The following is a 26,993-nucleotide window of genomic DNA, read 5'->3' on the forward strand; positions in this document are numbered from 1 at the left end:
TTTACCATACCTAAAATTGCATCACATTTAGTGTTCATGTGTTAATTTTTTTCCCCTAAGAAGATAGTGAGCTCCACAAGAACAGATACCTTGTATGTTTCACTGATATTTCAACAGCACCTAAAACACACCTAAGAAATATTTGCTTAATGTAAAAAGATCTTAGCATAGTAATTGAAAAGTTCAGTAAGTGTTCATTTTCACTGCCTTGCTCATTCTCTAGTAAATTACTTTGAAATAACTCTTGTATAAAGCTGTAGTTTGCATAACCATTTTGCTAAAAAAACATTAAAAATGTTCAGAATCTGTATTTGGCTTTTATTATATTAATGCCACAACAAGGCAGCTGGATAGTGAAAGTTACTGGCCTAGGTTCAAATCCTGGCTTTACCACTCTCTCAGTTATTGGCCATACATGAGTCAATGCATTTCAGAACCTTGATTTTATTACTGCAGAAATACGAGAGAATTATATTAAGTGAAGCGAGTCAGGCACAGAAAGAGAAATACCACATGTTCTCACTTATTGGTGTGAGCTAAAAATTAATATGTAAATTCACACACACACAAAAAAACCGGGGCGGGGGGGAGAAGATATAACAACTACAATTACTTGAAGTTGATACGACAAGCAAACAGAAAGGACATTGTTGGGGGGGAGGGAGGAGAGGGAGGAGGGAGGGAAGTTTTGGTAAGGGGCAACAATAATCAACCACAATGTATATCGACAAAATAAAATTAAAAAAAAAACAACAGTTAATAACTACTTTGAGAAATTTTTTTTTCTAAAAAATAAGTAGTACATATGTTTACCTTATGTAATATTTGAAATAGAGCAGGTACGTAATAAATATGACATATCTGAATATAATGATTCCTTTTAAGTTATTGTTGCCAGCAAATTAAGGTACCAACTGATCTATTGTTTCATTTACATCATTATTATTGATAAATAATCCCAGACAGAGGACCGACAGTTGTGGATTTCTAAAGACTGAGGCTGAGCCATAAGCAACTATTATATGAAAATCCTTTGTAATTAGTTTTTGTGTTGTTTTGGAAAAAGTATATTTTAGTATCTCTTAAGGTTTCTTGAGTATTCTATGTGAATTTTTTTAATCTAATGTGAGTAAAAATTTGTCATATTGGCCTAACTGGTTTCTCATTTTTATATGAGAAAATGGGGTGAGAAAATTATATTGATTTGTAACACCATGTCTATCATTATATAATGCCCTGTATCTTCAAAAATATACAGATGAATTTAGTATAATCATTTTAGTATTTCCTGGTCATTTTTTCTTGGCTGTCCAGCATAGTTTTAGATTGGACGTTAAGTTCTGCATATGAGCTCTTCCTTGATCCTCTTGCCTCTAAAATTGTTCTGAATCATGATCACTGAGGTGCACAGCAAAGTTTGCCATGTTCTCAAATTATCTGTTGTAGAAGTTACTGGCTCTTTGGTTTTAAACATGAACAATTTTTCTAAGTGTTATTTCATTTTCTCTTCTCCCATTAAGGATAGCGTCTTCTTTTTCTTTTCATGTATTTGCTATTTATATTCCAAATAAATAAACCAAAGACAACAAAATAACAAAAATTGAGAGCTCAGGCTCTGAAATCAAAACACTTGGTCTTACATCTGAATTCCATCACTATTGAGCTTGTGGCCATGGGACACTTTACCTTTTTCTCTGTGCCATTTGACTGATCTGTATGATTAGAGATATTAATATAACATACATACATATTTTGTGAATTTTAAAAGAGGTTGTATATGTAAAGTACAGAGCACAAAGGCTAGCACAGATTAAGCACTCAATAAATACTAATCATTATTATCATTATGTTAGTGAAATAACTGGAGGTAGTCTCTATCTCCTTTTGGAAAATTATATGTCATCTTTGGGTAACATTCCCATTTTTGCTTGATATCAAATCACAGAATATGAGAGCTCAAGAAAACTGAGTCTAACCCTTATTTTCCAAATAAGAAAACTGAGGCTTTGATAAACAATTTAGCTGATCACATACCTGATTAGAGGAAAAACTGTTTCTGATACTCTGATCATGATTTTTTCCATGGTTTGTTTGCTTATTTGCTTGTTTTGGGTGGGAGGAGAAAGTAAGCTTGTCTTAACTGACTTTTACTGCCCTCCAAACTATCCTCAGCTATGCTTTCCTTGGATTGAATAAGCCACTTGCTTTATAGAGCTATGCCAACTTTTAATAAAGCTAATGAAGTGTTCCCCCATTTGATTTTAAGATTCTCCATAAGTCCCCTCAGATCTTATCATACTATATGACCTTCTGTCCTCCTCAGCCATCCCTTAGAATTTTTTCTGTAGATTTATAGGATTGGTTTGCAAATAATACCCTAATAATGCGATTTTAGACGTCTTAATTATTTTTCCTACAATTTTCTTTTTCTCCCATTGGTTGAGACCTGAAATTCCCCTAAAAAAGCCTTACCCTTTTAACTTGAAACTTGGTTTGTTGATTAAATGCAGATGCCTCCAAAGTACCTTAAAATATGATAAATTCTGTCTTGCATGAGTGAGGAATCTGAGAAAAGAGGAATGGAACAGAGAAGAACCTTGACGGCTTAGAATACCTAATACCTCCTCTCCCCTTCACTCTCATGCATTAATATCTTTCATCTCCCAATTAATAAGTTATGTTTCAATCCATAGACATAAAAGGAAGTGACCTTTGAGAACCATGAGTTCATTATTTTCACAGTGGCAGGAAGCATAACTCCAAAGGGTTCAATGCAATTGTCCCAAGTCACCTATTTGTGGCAGCAGATGGCCTCCCCTTAGCATCTCACTAAGCCAAACACCTTCTACTAGGTAGTTGGTACCTCAAGGTCCAGTCTACTCTCTCCCAATTAGGCAAGCCTCCATGTTCACTTTCCTTGGTTTATGTGAATCTGTAGCCAGCAGCACTACTTTAGAGTGTTTAAAAAAAAAAGTATATATATATACTAAATTTAACAGAGTTTGCCTGAGCAAAAAGTGATTTGGGAGTTGGGTGCGGCCAGAACCAGAATAGTTTCAGAGTAACCCCAAGGTTACCATGTGTTCAGCTAAGAGAAAGGAAAGTGATGTACAGAAAATGGAAGTGAGGTACACAAACAGCTGGGCATTTGCCTCATTTGACATGGTTTGAATGGGTGACTGCCTTTGATTGGCTGAGACTGGGCTACTTGTTACAAGAGTAGATTATAGTCTTTTTGCACATAGGTTACAAGAGTGGGTTACAGTCTGTTTACATGTCAAGTTAGGTTACAGTTCACTATGTGTGAAGAAACCTTTAGGCCAAACTTAATTTAACAATCCTCCCCTTTAGGCACTGACATCACTATCTGTCACCATAGTAAATCAACTTATTTGGTCTCACATTTCACTGAGAAATAGCAGAACAGTGGATTTCATAAGGTGGCATCAAGGAAACAGAACAATCAGGGAAAAAATCTGATTCACATCAGGTTACTTTTCCATAAGGGTTAGAGAAGAGGGGACTTCCTTATGCTAGAATCTCCCATTTTCAGGAGGGGGAAAGAAACTGGTCTGTCTTGGGATCTATCTGCTTCCTTACAGTTTTAGTTTGATCATGTGGCACTTAACATGAGTGACTCCATTTTGGTTTGGTCTGATCTGTTGGGAACTAGTGCAAGAGCTCAGTCCAAAACAATGGCTTCCCATAATTTTGCTTCACAAGATCTTGACCTCTAAATTAGTTCTTTAACATTTTAAATTACATGTAGCATTAATTATATTGTTTATAACATTATATGTTGTAACATCATATAACATTATATGTTGTGAATTAAATATTCTTAATTCTAAAATCAACTTTTACTGGTTATTGTTGCATGTTACCTTTTCTTTCACACTTCAGATCACATTGACTTTGTCAGTTCCTATGAGGAAGGGAAAGGATGCTGCATGCTTTGTGTGAACACCCAACCAAAATTTTAATTCATTAATATATCAAACATCTTTGAGTTCTTCCTGTAGAATACCATATGTAAAAGTTGAATATATTTAGAGGTTAGAAATGCTAGATACTCTAAAAGTTTTTTACGTAGGTGAGTAACTTTAATAGAAATAGGTAAATGTGAAGGGAAAGTTGGGATTTTACAGAGGCTGAATTTCAATTTAGACATGTTTAATTTAACATGATAGTAAGAATATCCTAGAAGAAGAAGAAGAAATACACTTAAAGGATGTCTAGGGTATGGAAAATTATATATATATATACACACACACACACACACATATATATACACACACACAAGCTGATGATATAGATTTGAGAGCTGTTTGCTAGCAGTGTTCTTAATTTGCAAAATTCAGGATGAAAAATTGCAAACTATAGAGAAAGTCATTCATAAGCATTACTATTTTTAATTAGACATAAAATATTTATTAATAAACTATCCAGTGTGGAGTATACTGATGCTGTAGCTAAAATATCCCAAATTAGAAGACTGTTAGAATGCAGAAAGCAGAGGCACATGGAATAAAATGTTGACAAATGAAATAGAAGAAAATGGAATGGCACAGACACAATAAAAAAAAAAGCAATTATAAGCAATGTATCAACAAGTACAAAACGGCATGGCACAATTATAGTCTGAGGGGACATAAAAGGGTGAACTGAGGGAGAGAGGTTAATTGGGAAATGCTTCCTCAGGGCAATGAGAGCTGAGCAAAGTCGGAAGGAAGTGATGAGTATGAATTGGTTGGGAGGAGCTGGGAGGGAAATTCAGGATGGAGGGAATGGCCCAACCAGAAGAGGAAAGGAGCAATCAAGCCATGTGTAGGGAATAGCAAATACGCCACATTGCCTCCAGTGGAGAGGCCAGGTGAAAACTATCAAGGCATCATTCTAGAAAGGTCTGGAGAGGAGTGTTATGGAGACAGTGGGGAATGGGAGTTTTGAAGAACCTTGACTGTTAATAATATACATTGAGGGGTGCAGGCATTTTAATGTTATTTTATTACACACGTTAGTTTTCTAAATCTAACTATTAATGAATTCTGAGTGTACAGCCTCCTGTTGTCAAAATCACATAAAAATATGTGCTCCTATTCCACCCCTCCACCCATGCTGTTGAACTCCCAAAGAGAGTAGACAGTGCCTGATGGATATTTGTTCTTGGCTAAAATTCTGCATAATGCTTTGAAATATTATTCTTTCTCGCAAATGTTAACAGTTGCTAATGTCATTCAAAAATAGTTGAGGAAAATATGTTTGTCAAACATACAGCTTTTACTGTCAAATCATTTCCTGAGTGAAAAGAAAATACGGTGGTACTCTGTTATTTATGGACTGGAAATCCTTTAATGTTGTCAAGGATTTCATCAGAGTGACGCCTTAAATAAGTGGGAAATGGTGTGCCCTCTGTTTTAATGTCTGTTTCCTCATGGCCAGGCAGCCACCTCACTCAGCTGTCCAGATGCGACTACCACCCATCGCAGCCCTTTCGGCCGCAGATAGGATAACCAGAGCATAACCACCAGAGCAATGCAATTATGAATTTCTTGAGGGGGAAAAAGGAGAGATAAGTTCAGGGAAGTCAGCTAACGTGGTACATAGGTAGTTCCAGGCAGCAGAAGGGTTAATCAGATTTTCATTTTAGATAGTCACCTTAGTAACAATCAGAGAGCCCAGGCTGTATCTTTTCCATTTGTGGGGAATGTTTAGATTTACAGAGTAGTTTAGCTTATTATATACCTGCCTTGATTGCTGGATAAGGTTTGTGATTAAAAACATAATAAGATTCGTTTTTATAATATTGTAAAGAAGAGCAAAACATTAAAAATGATATCACTGGTGGTCTAGGCTTCTGGGAGATTATTGATATTGGAACTGTGGTGGTGACAGGACTCCTTGAAATGTTGAAACAGATGAAGGTCAGCGTCTTTGGCTTCAACTTTTAGTGAAAATGAAAATGAGTCTGTGTCTGTTGTCTCCCTTTTTATTCTTTCTGTGTGTGTGTGTGTGTGTGTGTGTGTGTGTGTGTGTGTGTGTGTGTGTGTGTGTGTGTGTGTGTGTGTGTGTGTGTGTGTGTGTGTGTGTGTGTGTGTGTGTGTGTGTGTGTGTGTGTGTGTGTGTGTGTGTGTGTGTGTGTGTGTGTGTGTGGCTGGCTGGTACAGGGACTGAACCCCAGGCCTTAGTGTTATCAGCACCACGCTCTAACCAATTGAGCTAACTGGCTAGGTCGTACTCTCCATTTTTTAGAGTGAATCGGAATGCAGCATATAATAACCGGCTAATAATGCTGTGAAAAATTGGATACCAGCTTCATTTTTATGCCAGATTGCATTAAACTCTCAAAGATGTGTTTGTTTACATTGTGTATTTCATGCTATGTGGTCTTTCAGTGAGGAACTGAAAAAGTCATGTTTGAAAAGGACTTATTTTCAGAATGTTCCCAAAAGTGGACTAGCAGAACTAAAATGCTGAAGTCCTTAGTTTATCTATTGTCCGAATAGCAGGAAAACAAACTCCACACAGTGCTCTGCACATGGCCTCAAACTTCACCTAGAGAGACAGGTTTCCCGAGGGCAGAGAAAAGCAGTCTGTTTGCCAGGACCAAGTCTGTCTGGAGCAGCTGCTGCCAATTAGTGACAAGTGATATGTAGTAAGGCCATGATACACATAGAGCTACCAGAGTTCAGCAGTTGCAGAAATTACTCTCTGAAGCAAGAAGAACACGGTTCTTGGGAGCATAGTTCATTCCAGTTCCGTGGTAGTAACTTGGTAATCAGTGAACTTACCTGAAACATCTCAAAAGTCCTCATGTCAGGCTGCTGTGGCCATTGAACTTATGCATTATTTACAGACAGCTTCTGACTTACTTTTGCTTATTATATTAACTTAAAAATTCTAAGTTCCATCCTTGCCATTCTGCAGGTATCAAATATTTAGCCAAGAGAGCCACTGGAGAAATTTTAAAACAAAATGAACAAACAAAAACTTGGAAGATTTAAAGACAGTCTGTTCAGATTTGAAGAAAGGAAAAAAAGATTTTGGAAACTAGAAATAGCTTAATAATTATAGGTATGTCCGCGGCATAGCAATCATTTATTTCTTAATATCATTTCAGTCAGATTGTTTTCCTTCTAAGAACTGATCCACTGAATGAGTAAAAGTGTTGGTTGGTTGGTTAGTTTTATGGTGAAAGAGAGAAAAAATGGTCATTTCAGTTGATGGAGTAATTTGTAGGATAGGACACCTATACCTTGAATGAGGAGCCTCTTGTAGGGAAGGTGAAGAGGCTCAAAACCTGCAAGCATCAGGGGGAGTGATTTCAGAATCTGGGAAATAGGAACAGACATGGGAGAAGGCAGAAGAAGAATCACATTAAAAATTTTCCTGTAACCAGAAAAGGATAAGGAAACATTCTTCCTCTTTTTTCTTCCTTCCTCAAACAAATGACCCTTATTCCTGAACACGGGAATTTAAAAGTAATATATAGCTACATTAAGAGCTAAATAGCCTTCTTGTAATCTGACCTTGAGACTTGACCAATTGCAGTACTGGGTCTATGCCAATTCTTTGCTCAGTTTGTGTAAAATATAGATTATTTTAAAGAAAAAAAATATTAGGATAAGTTTTTCCAGGGATTTATGAACTGCCTTTTGAGAAGTATCAAGTTAAATAAACTAAAATATTTTATTTACAAATTTCAAATGTGCATTTCTACTGCAAAAGAGATGGTTTGCCATTAGGCATGGTAAAAGTGTGTTTGTTTTCATGTTTGTTGTATTAGGAATAAGATGAAAGCTTGGGAAAAAAATGTCCATAAATATTGAAGACCCCAAGGCATCGCAACCTCTGGTTTGAAAAATACTGGTGAAGGTGAAAAATGGTACATTTTTCAAAAGAACTTTTAGAGTTCATTTATAACTAGAACTCCCTGTATTTAATTATTTCATACTGATTTTTTCCCAGTTTGGTTAACAAATGTCTCCAGCACAGCCATCTAACATTACCAGCATAATAACATCATTTCATCCAATACTGAAAAAAAAAAAAAAAAGATTGTTGACCCAAAACAAGCTATAAATATTTGGTTGGAGTATGAAAGAATTTCTCAAATGTCTAATAATATATCTGGACTTGGCTCTTTATTAGAAAGTCTGTGAACTTTCCTGTCTCTTTTGCTCTTTCTTTTTACAGGGTCACTACATATTTAAGTTATCTGTGTGTCTGTAACATTTTAACATGTGAACCAGGATATAGTCAAAAAGACAGATGTTCTCAAAAGCTGAAATTTAAAAAAAAAAGATAATTTCAATTTTACTGGGAAAATAGTGGAAAGTTAAATAAGAATTATTTTGCTATCCTCCTTCAAAATTCATACGGAAAAGTTGGATTATCACCCACTTATTTGACAGAGTTGACTTCTGTCACCATCTCCAAACTTCTTCCTCAATATCCAAGTCACGCTTACAATTATTTCTCTTCTCTTAACTCTCCAGGCAAGCTATTGATTGCTTTGGGAAGCTTTTATATCCCCTTGCTTGATTCTTGAATCTTTTCCTCTCTACAATTCAAAAATTAAAATCATGCACGTATTTTCAAAATAACTGCTCTTTTGTGGTCTTTACAACACTCCGGATTGCCCTCATCCATAGTTGGTAATCAATATATATCTGTTGATTGGTTGGTTTGACTGAAATAGAGTTCAATTGATTTCAATAGTCAAAAGAATATATGCACTAAAAATTCGTGTGCAGAAAAAATAGGTAGGTGAGAGTGTGATTTAATCTGAGGGAAAATTTTCTACTGGTTTTTCACTATGTCAGTACAACCCAATGATGATAGAGGTTGGTAATGATGCTGCCAAGTAAACCAGGGTGGAAGAAGAGAAAAAAAGTGGGAGAGGGGAGAGGTGGGAAGGGAAGGGGAGGGAAGGGAAGGGAGAGGAAGACGGGAGGAAAGGAGAGGAGTGGGGAAACAGAATGACTGGAGAAAATGATTATAGGCGATATGAATCATTATTATTGGAGTAAATGTTAAAACAGTATGGATCAAAAGCTGGTGGATTTTAGTGAAGAATATGAGAACTTTAGGTGAAAAAATAATAAGCATTACACTAAGAAAAATCAATTAAGAAATGACTTAAAAAGAAGAATGGTGACTGGTTTCTCTGAATTTTTGTGGGAAGGAAGATTAAGAAGAAATGAAAACTGAAAGGAGTTTCAGGTAGTTTTTGATATCTGTTTTATCTCATTGAAGAAGAGTAAATGCTCGCCAGAGCATCCTTAGTTAGCATCATACCCTGAGTGTGGACTAAGTCCTTGTAGGGCCCAGTAGTGCCCAGGTTTACCCAGATACGGGCATTCAGTTTAAGACTCTGTAAAGAAGCATAAGGAGAGTTTGGCCAAGTTCCAGAGCAAAGCAGTAAAAATAGTACCGTGAGAAAAGATTAGGGTTCCAGAATATCGAATCAATTTAGCCCGAAAAATAGAAGTCAAAGTTACATTTTAAAAAAAAGAAGTTACATGATGTAACTGTCTTTCAATGTATGAAAGGATGTTACCCTTCAGCGAGAATTATATCTCCATTTTGGAAAAATGAAAGGTAATGGATTTACAGCACAACTGGAGACTTTCAGGTGAGTCCTTCTTATGGTTAGATTTTTGGAATCTAGTAGTTTGCCAAAAAAACAAAAAGCAAAATTCCTCACTTGGCATTAATTACCTCAAACACATATCTTACTTCTTTTACCTGTTTTATACTAGCCAATCACAGATTATTATCTTTTTCCAAACAATTTTAGGGACATGGATTATGTTATTAGACAATAGCAAAAGTACAAGAGATGTTACTTATTATTTCTGTCTCTAAGCATAGGTATTTTAAATATGAGCATTCATGAGTGTTTGCTTTATATGTTTTGAAATACACTATTGCATTTCTTTGACTTAACTTGTTCATGTGGAATTTCCTAAAAGGGACTTTCAAAGCAATAGTGATTCATCAGTTATTTCCTCAATTTGCAAATTTTAAACAAAAAATTTCAGTAAGTCACCCCTCTTTAAAATCTTAAGTCATATTTTGTCTTCTGTAACAGTATCCCGAAAATAGCTGAGAAATTCTGATGCTTTTTGTTTACTGATTTTAAGATCATTATGCATACTCAAATGCATAATTGTAATTATGCATTCATGATGTGACTTGTGCTGGCTTAATTCAGAAATAGTGTGAAGCAGCTAATCTCGAAGCTACAGGCTGTTTCCCATCACTTAGATTCTGATCAGAGCTGTTTGTTGAGTCTTATTGGAACGCGGATTCTCTATGCACCAGTCCCAAGGCTGGACCCTTCGTTTTTATCACTAGTTTCACTCCCTGCCCTTTCTCCTTCCCCCCCAAATCTTTGCTTTTAAGACAGGAAAAACTACAAGATAATTTGGTTTTGTTGCATATGTTTAGTCTATTCACAGCAATTAAGTGAGAGGGATTTTAAAAATTCTCTGGTTTATTTATAATCCACATTTAACATTATGCATAGTATATGAAGGCAGTATCATTTTTCATGCTTGAGAATTTGCTATCGTCTGGTCTTATCGTTTACTACAGGGTTGCTTAAGCTAGTCTAGTGCAAAATTATCAAACTTTCGTCCACATGTGGTAGAATAGTGTGATTTGGGACAAAAAGAAAGTTGGCCTGTGTATCTTACATGTTGTGCCCTTATTGACATTTGCAGAGTATTCACTGAGTGTCTATGGTGGAGGAAAGGGTTCTTTCTACAGCACTGTGAAGGATAGTAACAAGCCTCATTTAATAACATGAAAAAAAAAAAAAAAACCTCTTACATTCTTGGTTATTAGAAATTTGAACTTGGGTTAATCAGTAATAGAACAACGTGGAAATACATGTTCATGCTTATGCCTTATCTGGGGATGCCCAGTTTTAGACAATATGGAAGTAAGGTCAAACAGTAAATAAAAGCATTTTGCCCTGCAAAGGTCAAGGACTGTGCATAGAAGTATGCGGATTTGTTGAAGGGATTCTATCTTTCTTCCTAGAGAGTGGGGCACCTTTGTGTCATTTATATTAATAGCTACGGTGCTTATTTAAATTGCTAAATATTAGAGGAGATCATGTATTTGTTTTTAACATCAAGAAAGGAGAGCAACGATTTGAAAAGGTTGAGAAACACTAGAGTAGCCTGTTTCATGAGTTTCTTTTATTTAGAATACATGACGTCCTAGAACAAGAAGATCCCCTAGACATTGCAGAGTTCTGGTTCTTTCCTTGACGAATGAACAGGTAAGTTTTTGGAATCATGGGAATGAATAGGTAGGTATCTGTAATCACGGGAATGAATAGGTAGGTTTTTGTAATCATGGGAGATTTTGCTTTGCTTTTGGTTTGATTTCATTGTAGCTGACAAATGAGACAACATACAAAAATTTTAAATTAGTACTTAAGAGTAGGGCATTTAGATTTAAGGCTTTCTTCCAGCATGTGGTGTAAGAAAAATCTACATATTCTAAACTTTTGTACTAGATCGGGAATTCCCAATTGAGAGTTCAAGACAGGGAAGTAGCGTAATTAGAACTCAGTGTATAAAGCCTTTTCAAACTTCCTTCCAAATGCTCTACAAGCATGTTTTTAGATCTCATAGGCATTAGTAAAAACTATAGGTAGAAAATTTGGATTCACTTAAACGGAATAAATATTTTATAACCAGTAAGTAGAGCTTTTTGTCATGCAAGGTAAGATTTTATTCAAGTAACATTGAGTTGCCATTAAAATTGTTTCTTGTGCTAGCAGTGGCAAGGTTATCTCCCCACTAGCCAATCAAGTAGAGCAAAAGTATGAAGATTGGTCAAAGTAGTAAAATCTCTTACACATTTATATATATTATACATGAATCATTCTGTTGATGTTGGATAGAATAAATTAAGCACAGAAATTTCCACCAAAATAATTCAATTATTTCTTCAATTTTGCCCCATTTCCCCGAATCAATACACATAACATTTATTAACGGACACTTACTATTTTTCAGATATCAGTCTAAGTGATTTACGAGTTTTAACTTATTTAATCTTCACAACAGCCCAATAAGGTCTAATAATAATAAGGGAACTGATGCACAGAGAAGTTGAGCTACTTGCCCAAGATCCACACCATCAATGGTGTAGCAAAGGTTGGTTTAAACTCACAGTGTGGCTCCAGAGCCCAAGCTTTTAGCCACTTTGTTAATTGCCTGCCTCCCCATTAAGTTCATAAGCATATATGAACTTAATATATGTATGAGTGTGTGTGTGTGTATATATATATATATATTTTTTTTTCCGCTTCTTTTCCTCATCATGCTCATCATACTCTGGAAGCACATTGTTGTGAGTACATCATAAACCATATCTGAATTACAATTGAATTCTTTGGTTTCAGACCCATTGATTCAAAATAACTGCCTCTGCACTGTTTTTTTTTTTTCCTATCTCTGCTTCCACCCAATACTTTTTTACTGATCCTTCTTTTTGACTTTCCAGTTTAAACTTAAACTTCTGCAGACAGGTGAAACTGTTCTGTGTTTTGGTCCAGTCCCTCTGTGAGAAACATCAGTCTAATATGAGGAACATAATAATTAAACTCAGACTGAATTATTTCTTTAAGTGGAGAATCCTCCATCAGTGAGCCAAGACTTCCCAACGCAGGTTAGTTTCCTTAAGAGGTTCTGAAAAGTGGAATTGACCTGTAGGTGTGAAGACCAGCTGGACTTCCTTGCTGCCCAGATTGCACACTGATGCCTCACCACAAGGTACTGTGATGGTGATGAAGCCCTGTTATGTCTATTGATCACTTAAGTATAAAAAAAAAAATTCCATTCTTCATTTGTTCTTGTGCAATCAGTGTTAAACTGAGTGAATTTTAGCCTAAAGACATCTTGGATCTCATCATGAATTCCATTTATGATTGGAAACACTTATGTATGCTATTTTTTCCTCCATTGTATGCTATAATCATCTCTACAGGTATAAAATGCCTGAAGTCATAAAACAAAATATTAAAAAGTATTACCTGTTATTCAGTATTTTTATATCACTAACTAAACTATGTTCTGTCTATTCCCCTTATTCCTACTTGATGCCTGATATTGATATTTAGTGTCTTAACTGGACTTAGAAGACCCCAAACTGTGCAAATGTGAGAAATTATTCACCACAAAAGCTGTAAATTTCGTAGCTCGAAAAACACTGAAGATTATTAATGAGGCACCAAGCAATTAGCTTATACAAAGTGCAGCTAGGAATCATGCATAATTTAAAACAGAAACCGCAAACCACTGACTCATGGAAGATCACTTAAACTACTTTTTATGGACATGAAGAATTGATATTTAACACAGTTCTTAAGAAGATTTTCCTTGCTTTAACACCATGGAGAGAATTCAGTTTTTTATAGATCTGCTAAGAGAAAACTAGAAGGCAATTCATGGTTAACACAGTTTCTAACAATATGAATTTGGACAAGTTGTTTAACTTTTTAGAGTCTCAGTTTTTATTTATACAAAGTGAGCATAACAATATTTTCTCATAGAATTGCTGAGGAAATTAATTTAAAAAGTAGTGTAGCAACTAGAATTTCAGCACATAGTTACTGCTTGATAAAATATTATAAATCATGTATTAGGGTAATATTTCACTTTTCCAACCAGCCAAAATTCTCATTTTACTGGGAATTCTGCACTTCTATGAAAACACATTTCTTTATGAGTACTAAAAACAAGACAAATGCTTGCATAGGATAACATACTCAGTACTACTTAATCATATTACATCTATTTACTCATTTAATCATCAAAATAACTCTCTGACATGAATACTTTTATTATACTTATTTTGGAGATGAAGAAACCGACATGTAGAGTAGTAGGTAAGTAACTTGTCCAAGGTCATATAGCTGCTAAGCAATGGAAATGTAGTGCAAACTCAATCGGTTTGACACCACTGTACAAGTTATAAACTATCTCTTGATTATTATTTAATAAAGCATTTAAGTGAGATAGTGAGTGCATACTTAAAATACTATATACATAATTCATATTGGCTATATTAAAATATTTCAATTTTTTAAATCTTAAAAATAATATTTTTTTCAATTTATTTTTATGATGTATTTTATCTAGTTGTCAGAATAGTTAGATGGATGTATAGTAAACTGATGTTTAATAGATGTGGAGACGCATGGTTTAAACCAAAATACACCTATAAAAGGTCATTATGTTTAGGTTTTCCATGTAATTACAAAATATATGAACCATATTTTAGGAACTTTCAGTTTTTATTGGAGAAAGCCTCAGCATTTTTAACTGTAAAATTAAAGTGTAGTCCTAAATTGTCATGAATATTCCTTCTAGCCCTAAAAATTAGTCTATTGACCACTTCTCATTTATTGCTATACTGCCTTTTGGTCACAGACCATAAAATATGCATTGCCATTCCAAATTTATCAATTATAGACTTGAAATATAATTATCTTGATTATTAATGTTGATTTAAATAATCCGTGTGTATGGCATTTAGCTTTTTTTATTATCAATACATTGTGAACATCTACAGGAAATGTAATTCATCTTTCATATCTCTATTCTTAGAGTTTTCTAAATAGTAGATATTCAATAAACATTATTGAATAAGTAATTAATACACTTATTTCTATAAAATTATAAATGAATATTTTAATAAACAATAATCTAAATAACACTCTCAAAATAGGAAAAGTACAGGGAAATATAAAACATGCTGACTAGTTACTACCAATTGGAATGATTTTATGCATAAGGGTATATTATTTGCCTGGCAAAAACTATATGTGGAAAATATAATCAGCTTGTTCCAAACTTTAATATAATTCACATGCAACTAAATGCAGAATTTAACCCACTGGTAGTTGCACCCAACCATTAAATTTTAATATATATTTTAGTTTGTCATGTTAACATTATTTAAATATTCTTTCCAGCATACATATAGATGTTTTATTCATATTTCTTTTCTTTTTTTAAAGAATATGATAGGATAGAGAATTGAGAAAAGTTACTTAAATTTTGTCTTCTCTTATGACTGAGGATATTCTCCAAAAATATACCTGATTAAGTAATTTAGGTTTACAAGGAGCACAGAAACATTGCCTCTTATAAAGAGCATCCCCTAGATAATTAGTAACAATGAGAAATAAGATTTGAGAAATTTGGCCAGAGCCAGCATTAGTAAAGGTTGATTTCATTTGGCTCTGACTTCATAGCATCCTTCTCCAGTTGCCCCAGACCCACAAATATGCTGAACAAAGGTGCTCTACATTGGGAACCGGTAGAGGTAAATCTGTTTGGCTGGAGTCCTGTTGTCATTGTCTCTCCTCCCACCCCCACCCCCCCACTACTAAAAGAAAGGCAGCCTGCCTTCAGAAGGGAGGGCCCAACCCCTAGTGAGTTGGGCACTTGGCTTTACTCTCTGAAAGTGCAGCATTAGTGTAGCCCTCTGCATCTGTTGATTTGATAAAAAATATTGAAAATTACCCTCATGGTCAGAGTCTTACTTTAGATACTTAATAAAAGTGTTTGTAATATTTTTATTACTAAAATGTCTCACAGATTAGATAAGCTTTGTTCAACTACTCTAACACTTTCACACTTCTGCCAATCAGTTTGCCAAGATTTTAATTTTTGCACCTGACTTCCAATAACTTGACATTCAATGATTTGTCTCATAGAAAATCTGCCTTCCCAAAACGTACTATGTTTATCACAGTACCTAGTTATAGTCTAATAATTCCACACATTTTTCCCTTTTGGGGGAAATACTTTTTTTTTTTTCCTGTTCTTCTAGTTTTGCCGTAGACTTACTCCATCAGTTTCAAATATCATAATATCAAGTATATTTTAAGTTCAATACATAAATGGGTTCTTAGTAGTTGATGGATATAATGGATATGAGAACGAATTATGAAAACAACATGTAATTAAAAGAAAAACATTATGTTTGGTTTCAAAATTTACGATATTTTTAATATCAGGATTGCCCTCTTCTATTTTATTTTATTTTTTATTTTTGGCAAAAGTCAAGATTGGCTAAAATGGTAATAATGAGGTGGCAGTGTGATAGGTAACTGAAGATTCCTAACATGTTGCAGTGGCTTATTCATGAAGGATGAACGCATCTCAGCATCTGACAATGACTTTGTCCAGGATAGTATTTTCTCTCTTCCACAGGATGCCTTTGGGATAATTCTCAAAAAGAGAGTGCTGAACAGAATTGATCACTATTTTTTTTTACGTAAATAGGCCATTAATAGTTGAATGTGTATGTACATCTATTATATTTTCTCTATATTCTTCAAACTAACATTTTAGTTTTAACCACACCACTCTCTGAAAAGGTTAAAGTACAATAAATTAAATTTGCTTTACTTATTGCCTCATCAGTAAAAATTAGTAGCATTTCCTTAAGTAAGTATAAACCCAATATGTTGCATTTTCATATATATTTTCTTCTCCACCTCAGAATTTGAGTTTAGGTTTGATGGAAATTCTATAGTAGAAAGTTTTATAATGATATTACTATCGAGCTGTAAGAACACAAGTTCATCTTACAGAGGAAGAAGATGAGACCTTCAGAGGTTGAGTGGCCCCATGTCACACAACTGGTACCACAGCTATCTGGATCCCTGAGCCCTGGCACAGGTTTATGTGACAGCCTTATGTAAGGAGGACTACTCAGGAGCAATTTACTTTTCCCTTCCCGGGGTTTCAGCAGTGACACTCTTTTTTGCACATTGCACTAGGTGCAAGCCCAGAAATTCTGCCAGGAGCAAAACAACACTCCTTAAACACTCTGTGACTTTCAGAGCCGCATAAAATAAAAGGTTGGAGTTTATGGTTGCCAGCTTGGAGGGAGTAGTTTCTCTCTGGAGCCAAATGAATGTGGAGAACAGATGAGACTGTGGGAGTGAAGTTGGCAAAAGGGAAAGAGAAATGAGCCTATTCTTTTTGGAAAATGAAACTATAATAAATATCTGAATAACTTAGACATTTATTAATCATTTAGAGATTCTTCTCATTTGAAAAATGAAATATATCTATCTTTTGAGTGAGTAACTTTGTATAATAATTATATATTATTTTTCTAAATATCATGAAATGTTAGCCTTTATTTGAAGGCTAACAGACTGCTTTTAATAATTTGCATATATAGATCTATTTGTGTTCCCTTTTCTACCAAGATCATTACTTCTTATACTGAAATTCCTGTATTCAAGCAGTGACTCATGTTAAGATAATGCGTTCCAACAATTTTACGAAGTAAAAGCAAATATACCTCAGAGATAATGATTATTTAAATTTTTGGTTCATAGAGATAAAACTGTCTGACATAAGGAGTATGGATATAGGAGCCAAGAATTCTATCCTTTTATTTCACACTCATTTTGTTTTTGAAAAGTCTCTTATCATGTTTGAGATCCTGCATAACACACAGTCAACTTGAAGACATTTGTTAGCAGAAGTTCTCTGGAATTTCACTCTTGTGCTGTCCTTAAAGGATTCTTTGTAGATCTGTGCTCAAGAAAAATGCTATTCTAATGAAACCTTCCTGGGATTGCCATTCATAAATCTGTTCTGTGCTTTATGATGTAGTGTAGTGGGTATTGTTACAGCACAGTGCTAATATCTTTCCTACTTGTTCTTTTCACATATTTTCTAATTTGAGAGTATTTTTAATTTCTTTGAGGTTAAGTTTGAAAATGCTTATATTATATTCATTTTTTTAAGCAATGCAATTTTTATAATGTTTTATGAGCTTGTTTTGTTATTTCCCAAACATAAATGTAGATGAGGTAGTTTTCCTTGGTATTAGTTTGGAAGTTTTCTAAGTTATTTGTTTAAATCTATGCAACACATGCATGTGCACACACGCACACATCCCATACACCCCCTGTTTTTAGACACAGTAAGCAAAAGAAAAACTACTACACTCACTCAGGGGACATCCCAATGTAGCTCAGTGGCTGTTTGATTTTGTTTTTAATGGAGGCACAAGTTTTTTTTGTTTTTTTTTTATTCTGGATCTCTTATATTTTCATTAGAGTTCTATAATCAGTACATCAACATCTGCAAAAAACAGCTGGATTTTGATAGGTATTGCATTAAATTTGTAGATTAATTTAGGAAGTATAGCTGCCTCACAATATTGAATTTTCTGCTTCATGAATGGATATCTTTCCATTTATGGAGGTCTTTTAAAACTTCTTTCAACAAGGTTTTGTAGTTTTCAATGTACGTGTCTTACTTTTTTTTTTTTTTTTTTTATTGTTGGTTGTGAATATTCATGAAATACAAAGCTGATCGTCAGCCCTCAGGTCCAGGATGTGAAGGCCAGATTCATACTGGTAGCATACCCATTACCACAAATTGCATTTGTACCCCATGTCCCCCACCCAGTTAACCCCAACCTCCCTTCCCTCCCCCTTTCCCACCCACTCCTCTTTGTATCCCTAGGTATGTTCTCTCCTTCTGCAAGTCCAACCCACCACTGTGGTCTTTCTTTCCTTCCTTCTTTCTCTCTTAGCTCCCACATATGAATGAGCAAGTGTGGTATTTATCCCTCTGTGCTTTGCATATTTCATTCAACATAAGTTTCTCCAGGCTCATCCATATAAGGCCTGAAACTGTAAAATTACTAAGGGAAAATATAGGTGAAATGCTTCAGCAACTAGGTCTGGGCACAGACTTTATGAACATGAGCCCAAAAGCACAAGCAGCGAAAGAAAAAATAAACAAATGGGACTATATCAAACTAAAAATCTTCTGCACAGCAAAGGAAACAATCAACAGAGTCAAACAACAACCTACAGAGTGGGAAAAAATTTTTGCTAATTATGCATCCAACAAGGGAGCAATATCCATAATATACAAGGAACTCAAGCAATTAGACAGTAAAAAAACAAATAACCCAATCAAAAAATGGGCAAAGGAGCTGAATAGACATTTTTCAAAGGAAGACATACAAATGGCCAACAGGTACGTGAAAAAATGCTCAACGTCGCTAATCATCAAGGAAATGCAAATTAAAACTACACTGAGATACCACCTTACCCTGGTTAGACTGGCTATAATCAAAAAGATGGTGAAGAGGAACTGGTAAAGGGTTATGCAAACTACAATGTATATTGAGAAGTTAAAAAAAAAAAAAAACGGTAAATAACAAATACTGGCGAAGGTGTGGAGAGAAGGGAACACTCCTGCACTGTTGGTGGGACTGTAAATTAGTACATCCACTATGGAAAACATGTCTAACATTTTTAAATTTAATTTTTCCTAAGTATTTCATTCACCTTGATGCTATTTGGAAGAACATGATATACCTACTTATGGCATTAATTAGTCATGGAGAATATTTGGGGTGTTATCTCTCAGAACCTGTTTTTATGTCACGTTAATAATGTTGACCTTACAGGGCCACATGGAGTAGAATGGCTTTGTTCAAGTATTTTAAAATTATACTCTATTTTCTGGGGGGAAAAATAATTATTTGTCTGAGCAGCATCAAGTGCTAACATTCACACATAAATTTTTACATGATATTTGCTAAAAAAGCACTTTTTTATTAGGTGGAAATCATCATACCAAAGATTGTATAGTTCCAATCAATAATACTGATACTGTATACCATGCTCCAAATTATTAAAAATACAATTGTATAGGGCCTTAAATTATCACTTGGCATATTTCTCCTCACCACTGATGGTCCAAGATTTTAAGTTGTTATGTCCCCACAGAATAGGCTGCTGGTGAAGGAAATTTTTTAATTCAAGCTCACTGTCACTGGAGACTTCACATAGTTAAAAGGAGAATGATACAATATTTTCGTGATTGTTAGACTGAATTTGAATTGAATTCTAGTGTGGAGAACTACGTGGATACAGTAACTGAAATTTTACTGTGTAAAATTTTCTGTATAGTAGTACAAGTTCAAGTCACATACAGTACCATTTTTTCATTTACGTATAGAGAATAACTCAGTTGGGAGAGGTTGGCAATGGTAGTGACATCTAACTCTTAAAGGCCAGGAAATGTGTGTGCGTGTGTGTGTGTGTTTCTCACTATAGGTCTAATGTCTATGGTAATTCTGAAAATTTTCTATGCTACCTTACAAATATATTTTTATAGTTGAGAGAAAAGAAACAGCTATAAATTAATTGTTAAAATAGTAGCATTTGGCCAAACAGGCCTCAGCTCTTTTTATCTATTAGTTATGAAAGCAGCACACCAAGGGCATTTTCAACAGCATCAAACTACAACTCAAGGCATTGGCATGAAATTCTCTAATATATTTTGTTATTTTTCTAAACTAAAGGCAATGGAAGCCAGTTTTCCCATCAAATAACACTTCCAGTTCTTTTAAAAAGGTGGAATGTAAGAACAAACTCTTCTCATGGGGAAGATTTTTCTATCACTTCTAGTTTTTCCTAACCCTTATTTTGGAAATATTCAACAAATTTTTCGAGCAAGATTTGGAATCCCTAAGACAGCATTATGTCACCAGTTTCTTGGGTTAGAATTCTCCTCTGTTCTTTACCTTTGGGCTGTCTACTTTTATCTCCATTAACCTTTTGGCTTGACTATAAACATTTATTGAAGGCTACCTCCTTTGTCGGTCCAGTAACTCCAAAGGTTAGTGAGAAGTGGATGCTAGTTTGACCTCTTTTATCCACATTAGATGATTCTAATTATTCCAAAGAAATGACACTTTTGACCCATTTTTGTCCTTGTCAAGTTTGTCTAGTTGTGGGCTGTCTAAATGGGAAACTCTGGGCTCAAACCATGTCCAGGAGTGCAGATTTTTTAAAACTTACAATGTAGAGCCTCAACAGTGCACAGTTTTTCGTTAAAAAAACAAATCCAGTTTAACTGAAATTCAAAGCTCCTCTTATGTACCTGAATTGATTTATTACTGAAAGAGACTGCCTAGATATAAAGTGCCAACTTTAACCTTTAAAAATCCATAGGTTATTTCAAAATGGAAAAAATGAAGAAAAACATTGTATAAGTGAGGGTAAGCTAAGTTTTGCTGAGGTTGCAAGCAACCCTAATACCATAACAGCTTTTTATGTAAAAAAAGTTTCTTTCCTTCTCCTGTTGTAGCTAGGGGCTCCACCTCCTAAGCTGCTTGCGAAGGAAAGGCATAATGGTGAATTGCCCACTGGCTCTTATGGCTTCTGTGTGGAAGGGATGCAAGTCACTTCATGTTTACTTTCATTGGTAAAGTCAAGTCATGTGGCCATACCTAACTTTAAAAGAGACCTGGAAAGTGGAGAGTTGGAAATAATTGATCAACAGCATTAATAACTATCACAACCCTTAAAATGGGCAATGGAGAGTTTTTGTCTTGACGTCTATGACAATCACTACAAACATTATCAGTGCTGAGGAACAGCAGGGATTTAGTGAATGCTTTTTGTATATTTTAGTTCATTTATTCATGTAGCTATTCAGCAAAAGTTTGATGTGCATCTGTAAGCACTAAGCATTGTGCTAGTTGCTTTAAACAACAGCCTCTGGTATAGAAATTATTATCCTCAATTCACTGATGTACATTCTGAGGTTCAGAACATTTAAATTATTTTTCAGTCATAGAGTTTACCAGTAACATGTGTCAGGATTCAAACCTAGGTCATCTGACTCCAAAAGCAGTAATGTCCTTTTGTTATATTTTAACTGTGAAATCAATGGCAATTCCAGAAATGTTTTAAATACTCAATTATAGAAGCAGGAATTATTACAGTCATCACTTATATTTTCTCGTTCTTAAAATCAAGAGCAATGAATATATCTAATGACATAAATGAGTAATGATTGTGGAATGACAATGTAGAATTGGTGTTATTTTAACTAAAGGAAAGTTGCTTCACTTTTGAGCACATTTGATAAGAGACTTTAGTCACATTTTTAAACTGTAAGTTAGTAAATCTGAATACCTTTTGTATTAGTTTTCTGTTGCTGCTGAAACAAATTACCACAAATTTAGTGGCTTAAAATAACATGAATTATTTTACAGTTCTATAGATCAGATATCATGTGTGGGTCTCACCAGACTAAAATCAAGGTGTCAGCCACATCTGTTCCTTTCTGGAGGTCCTAGGGAAGTAGCTACTTCCTGCTCATTCAGATTGTTAGCAAAATTCAGTACCTTGAGGTTGTAGAACTAAAGTCCCTGTTTTCTTGCTTCCTGTCAACTTAAGGCCATTTCCGGTTTTTAGACACCACCACATTCTTTAGTTTATTACCTGATTCCCCCCTCTTTAAAAGCAGCAAAAACTGGTGGAATCCTTCTCATGCTGAATCTCTTTGATTTATTCTTTTGCCTTTCTCTTCTACTTTTAAGAACTCATGTGATTAGATTGGACCCATCTGGATAATCTAGGATAATCTCACCATCTCATGATCCTAAACCTTAATCACGTATTCATAATCCCTTTTGCCAAGTAAGGTAGCATATTCCTAGGTTCCAGGAAATTCGGGCCTGGCCATCTCTGGGGGACCATTTTCCTGCCTACCATACACCTTTTATATCTATTCTCTCTTCCCAAAATGTGCCAACTGTACCTTCTGTGGGATGCTAGATAAACATCATGGCCTCGCTTTCCTCATTTGTGAAATCAGGGAATTAAACTCAATGAACTTTAAAGTTGCTTCTGGCTTTTAACATTCTAGAATTCTATCAATCCTTATGTTAGAAACATGGCAAAGTGAACCTAATAATCAATGTGGATATTATTGTTATTTTCTATTCATGGATTTTTCTGGAGTGTAGATTTCATATAATCCTGGCTGACTCTTCCCTTCTCGCACTTGGTAATCTGCTTTGAAGGCAGTCAATCTCCACAAAAGTTGATTTCTTCAGAAAGAAATTGACTTACTTACCTCCTCAAAACTGTAATAACTGGTCCCTTGAGTTTTTTATCTACTAGCTTACTTCACAGCTTGGGTATAGCTTTCAGCAAGTCTTTGTTCCATTTTTGCTCTTGCCTTGTTGATTTCAAGTAAAAGAATTTGTTTTCCCTTCCATTCGATTTCTTAATAAATCAGATTCTACCTGTGCCCAGGCATAATAAATGTTTGCCAAAGTGTTAAAAGATATAATGCCTAACTTACATCAAAGAATGATATTAATCAGCTACTTTTATTTAAGTCACAAAATCAACTTCTCTTAGCCTTTATTAATGTAAAAAATGGAGAAAATGTTAGTACCTAACTCCTGGAGTTGTAAAAATCAAAAAAGATCATTCAGTACTTAACTCAACAGCCAACATTTAGCAAGTGCTCAATAGATATAAATCACTAACATTTTAATAGTAGTAGTAGTAGTAGGGGTGGGGGTGAATAACTCATCCTGGTTTGCCCAGGACTTTTAGATTTTAGCCTTGAAAGTACAGCTTCCTGGGAACCCCTCAGTCCCACAAAAACCCAGGTGATTTTCACGTTAGTGGTGGTAGTGTTTGGAAACAAAGCTAAATATAATTATTGGCTCTGCCTTCTACCACCTATTCGACCTAAAGAAAATTATTATTTAATCTTTTAGTTGAAATTCCCTCATCTGAAAAAATATATGAGGACCAGGTAAGTGAGGGAAGTGTCTAACGAAAAGTGTCTAACAACATGCTTGTACAAGTAGCATAAATAGTAGTAGCCCTATTCTTCTTGCTTAAAAATGTCTTTAGTTGGTAGGGGCTGGGTAGTGATCTCAGTTGGTTAGAGCATGGTTCTGATAACACTGAAGTCCAGGGTCTGGAGTTCAGTCCCTGTGCCAGACTGCAGCCACCCCCAAAAATAAAAACAAGAAACTCTAGTGACTTGCTTCTGTAAGTAAGCACAAAAAATTTTGACTCATATGTAAAGGTCCTTCACAATCTGTTTCTAACCTGCCCTTTCAGACGCATATGCTATGTTCCACCCATTTATCAATAATGATAATATTGATTATTATAATGGTAACTAACACTTTCTAGTGCTTTTTACATACTAAATAAAGCTCTAATAACTTAAACCAAAGCGTCCCAGAACTATTCCCTGTTTCTTGTACACTCCACTCTCTGACATTGCTCAGGCTTTGCCCACATTACTTCCAGCAACTGCAGATTCTTTCTGTTTGTTCTTTAAAATCCTTCTCGAGTGTTACCTCCTCTATGATGTCTTCCCAGACTCCACAGGACAGGAGTTTCTCTCTTGCCCTTCACTGACCCCAAAACAATGTACACATGCCTTAGTATTTCCTACCATGGTACTGTTCACATTATATTAAATTCTTTTTATTTATGTATTTGTATCCTTTACTATAAAAGACTTATTCATATTCCTAGTACCAATCACAGGACAGAGTTTATTTGTGTAATGAGTGGAAGATTATGGTATTGGCAAGTAAATTGATTTACTTTACAGTAAAAGATTTCCTAAATAAAGCTATCAATATCTGTTTTTCATATTATCTATGGAATATTATAAAAGCTGATTTACTGTGTAGAAATTCATGTGATTTAAGGACTATGGAGTAAAAAGATTAAGTAATTTAAAATAATTATTTCCCATGACATAAGAGAATGCAGCAGAAATAAGGTCAGGTGCCCATTTTGAAATCTGTTATTTAAAATCAGAAGAGGGTAGATGTTACAAATAAGACCACTTAGTACCCCGTACACAGCTTAACCCAAATGGTGGACTCCCTCCTTGACTTGTTCTGCTTATTACTTGGAGACCTACAAACCCTAACCTTTGGATTTACCTGTTGCTATGGTAGTAAAAGGAGCAAAATATGCATATTTAAGACCTAATATTTAATTAAGTATGGGTCACTATAATTGAAGATTGAACAATCTTGTTTCTCCTCTAATTTTTCTTTGAAAATGGAGTAAATAATAATAGCCAATCAAACTGATAACAGTAAGTATAACTTGATAACATTTTTGCTTAGATTGTTAATCTGTGTGTGTGTGTGTGTGTGTGTGTGTGTGTGTGTGTGTGTGTGCGCGTGTGCATGTGTGTATACACACACAGAATATAAAATCACTTCTTTCTTACAGGGCTTTCAGATAACTGTTTTTCAGGGATACACTTGCCAACTATTAAGATATTTAAGTTAAAAAATTAAGATTCTAAAATGAATCAAAATATTAAAACTCTGCTTGAATTTGTTAATCTGGTTTAATACCTCTTCCGTTTTAATATTTGAAATAATTTTTTTTCAGAGTTTTTTAAAAATTCATCCATCATGATTGATTTTTCCATTAAATAGTATATTTTGTAGAGATTTTTACCTTTTATAATGTAATTGATATTTCAGGAAATAGGTCAGCATTAATTTTATATATAGTTTTTAATATGGCTTTGTAGTTAATAATGGATCAGTGTATCACATGCACTATCATTGCTGTCATGAGGTGGGTGAAATGGGTTTTCCAGACTCCTGAGAGATTTGAAATCACCACATTACATGGATTTCCTCACGTGAATACTTGTTAATGCCAATTTGGGAAATTTGTGATAGCACATAACATGTGGGAAAGTCCCAGAATGAGCTGAAATTTCTTTGGCAGGATCGTATCTAGGTGAAAGAAAATTCAGTTCAAAAATTACCTTGAGACCCTTGTATTGTACTCTGTGTTGTGGTTTCATGATATTTGATATACAGAACACGAGTTGGTGAATGATAAAAGTCTGAATGCCAGTTCACTGTGACTCATCGGGAAACACAGTCTTGCTAAGGCTTACTTATTTTTTCCCCAGTTTATTTCCTGCCATGTAAATTTATCAACAGAGTTTTAAAGGTAAATAATTTGCATGCCAAGCAGCCAAAAATGATGAACCTTTAGAGCCTTGTATTTGAAATGTACACTGAAAATATTTTGTTAGAACTGCAGCACTGTCTGCCTGCTTCACTGCTTCTCATAGCAAGGATATCATGATTTAGTTGCTCTGCATTTGAATTGATTCACGATTACTCTTTTATAGTCTTTCTGGAGACAATGTATGGTGAATCATTAGCATTATTATATTTCAGTTACAGTCAGACTACATATTCACACTTAGCAAAGAGGGTTGGATAGATTTCATTATTCATTCAGAATAAGTTCCTACTTTAATATAAATGTTGCTCAGGATAGAGCTTTGAAATGGATCCTGATTCTTTAAATTCTTTCCTGTCTGTTTCAGGAAATAGTGAGATCCTGTTGATAGTAAAGTACAATGTGTCTAAAGTTCACTTCTAAACACTCTGCTCTTTGCAATGAAAGTCATCTGCATTCTCTTTATAAGTCAGAGCCGCAAGAGATCTGTCTAATCTAGGAGATCTGATCCAGTATCATTTAGGAAAAAAAAAAAAATCCTTGATAATAATTCTAGCATTCAGATTAGTGAAAGCAGTAAAGCCTTACAGCTTCTGTCGTCTTAAAAAGATATCATGAGACAGGGGAATAAGGACTTGGATTACGGTTTGGGAGATTTAGTTGTTTGTAAAAATAAAATGATTAGTACAGTTATTATTCAAGTTTTTAATCAACGAAAGCAAATGGCATCTGTTTGTTATCATTCTTTCTACAGAAGACAAAGGCTCAGGTCCCCATGGTGCTGACGGCTGGTCCCAAGTGGCTGCTGGATGTGACTTGGCAGGGAGTGGAAGACAACAAAAACAACTGCATTGTATACAGCAAAGGTAAAAGCAAGATCATTTCCCTCTCTCTTTGGAAGTATTGAAGTCAGAACATTACAAAACAGCATCAGAAGAGCTGGAATGGGAGTGCAAAGTATAATTTGATCCTCTCTTTTCCTTTTCCCTTGTGATTCTCTTTAACCTGTGTTTTCAGTAAAGCCTGCTTGGTTTTCTTTTCTTTTCTTCTTCTTTTTTTTTTTTTCTGTACGACATAAAACAAAAAGTGTCATCATTAGTTACTTAGTGCCTTACACATT

At 34.8% G+C, this 26,993-nt stretch overlaps 1 protein-coding gene across 1 annotated transcript in view; it reads left to right on the top strand.

Moving 5' to 3' along the window:
* ZFPM2 (zinc finger protein, FOG family member 2) overlaps positions 1-26,993 on the top strand; it is a 456,749-nt gene that overhangs the window by 267,040 nt on the left and 162,716 nt on the right. Inside the window, exon 5 of the mRNA XM_063080011.1 lies at positions 26,628-26,739. Within this exon, the coding sequence (XP_062936081.1) occupies positions 26,628-26,739 (112 nt within the window). The remainder of the gene's footprint in view (positions 1-26,627; positions 26,740-26,993) is intronic.

Source organism: Cynocephalus volans, chromosome 15, assembly GCF_027409185.1.
Source record: "Cynocephalus volans isolate mCynVol1 chromosome 15, mCynVol1.pri, whole genome shotgun sequence".
Classification (NCBI taxonomy): Eukaryota; Metazoa; Chordata; class Mammalia; order Dermoptera; family Cynocephalidae; genus Cynocephalus; species Cynocephalus volans.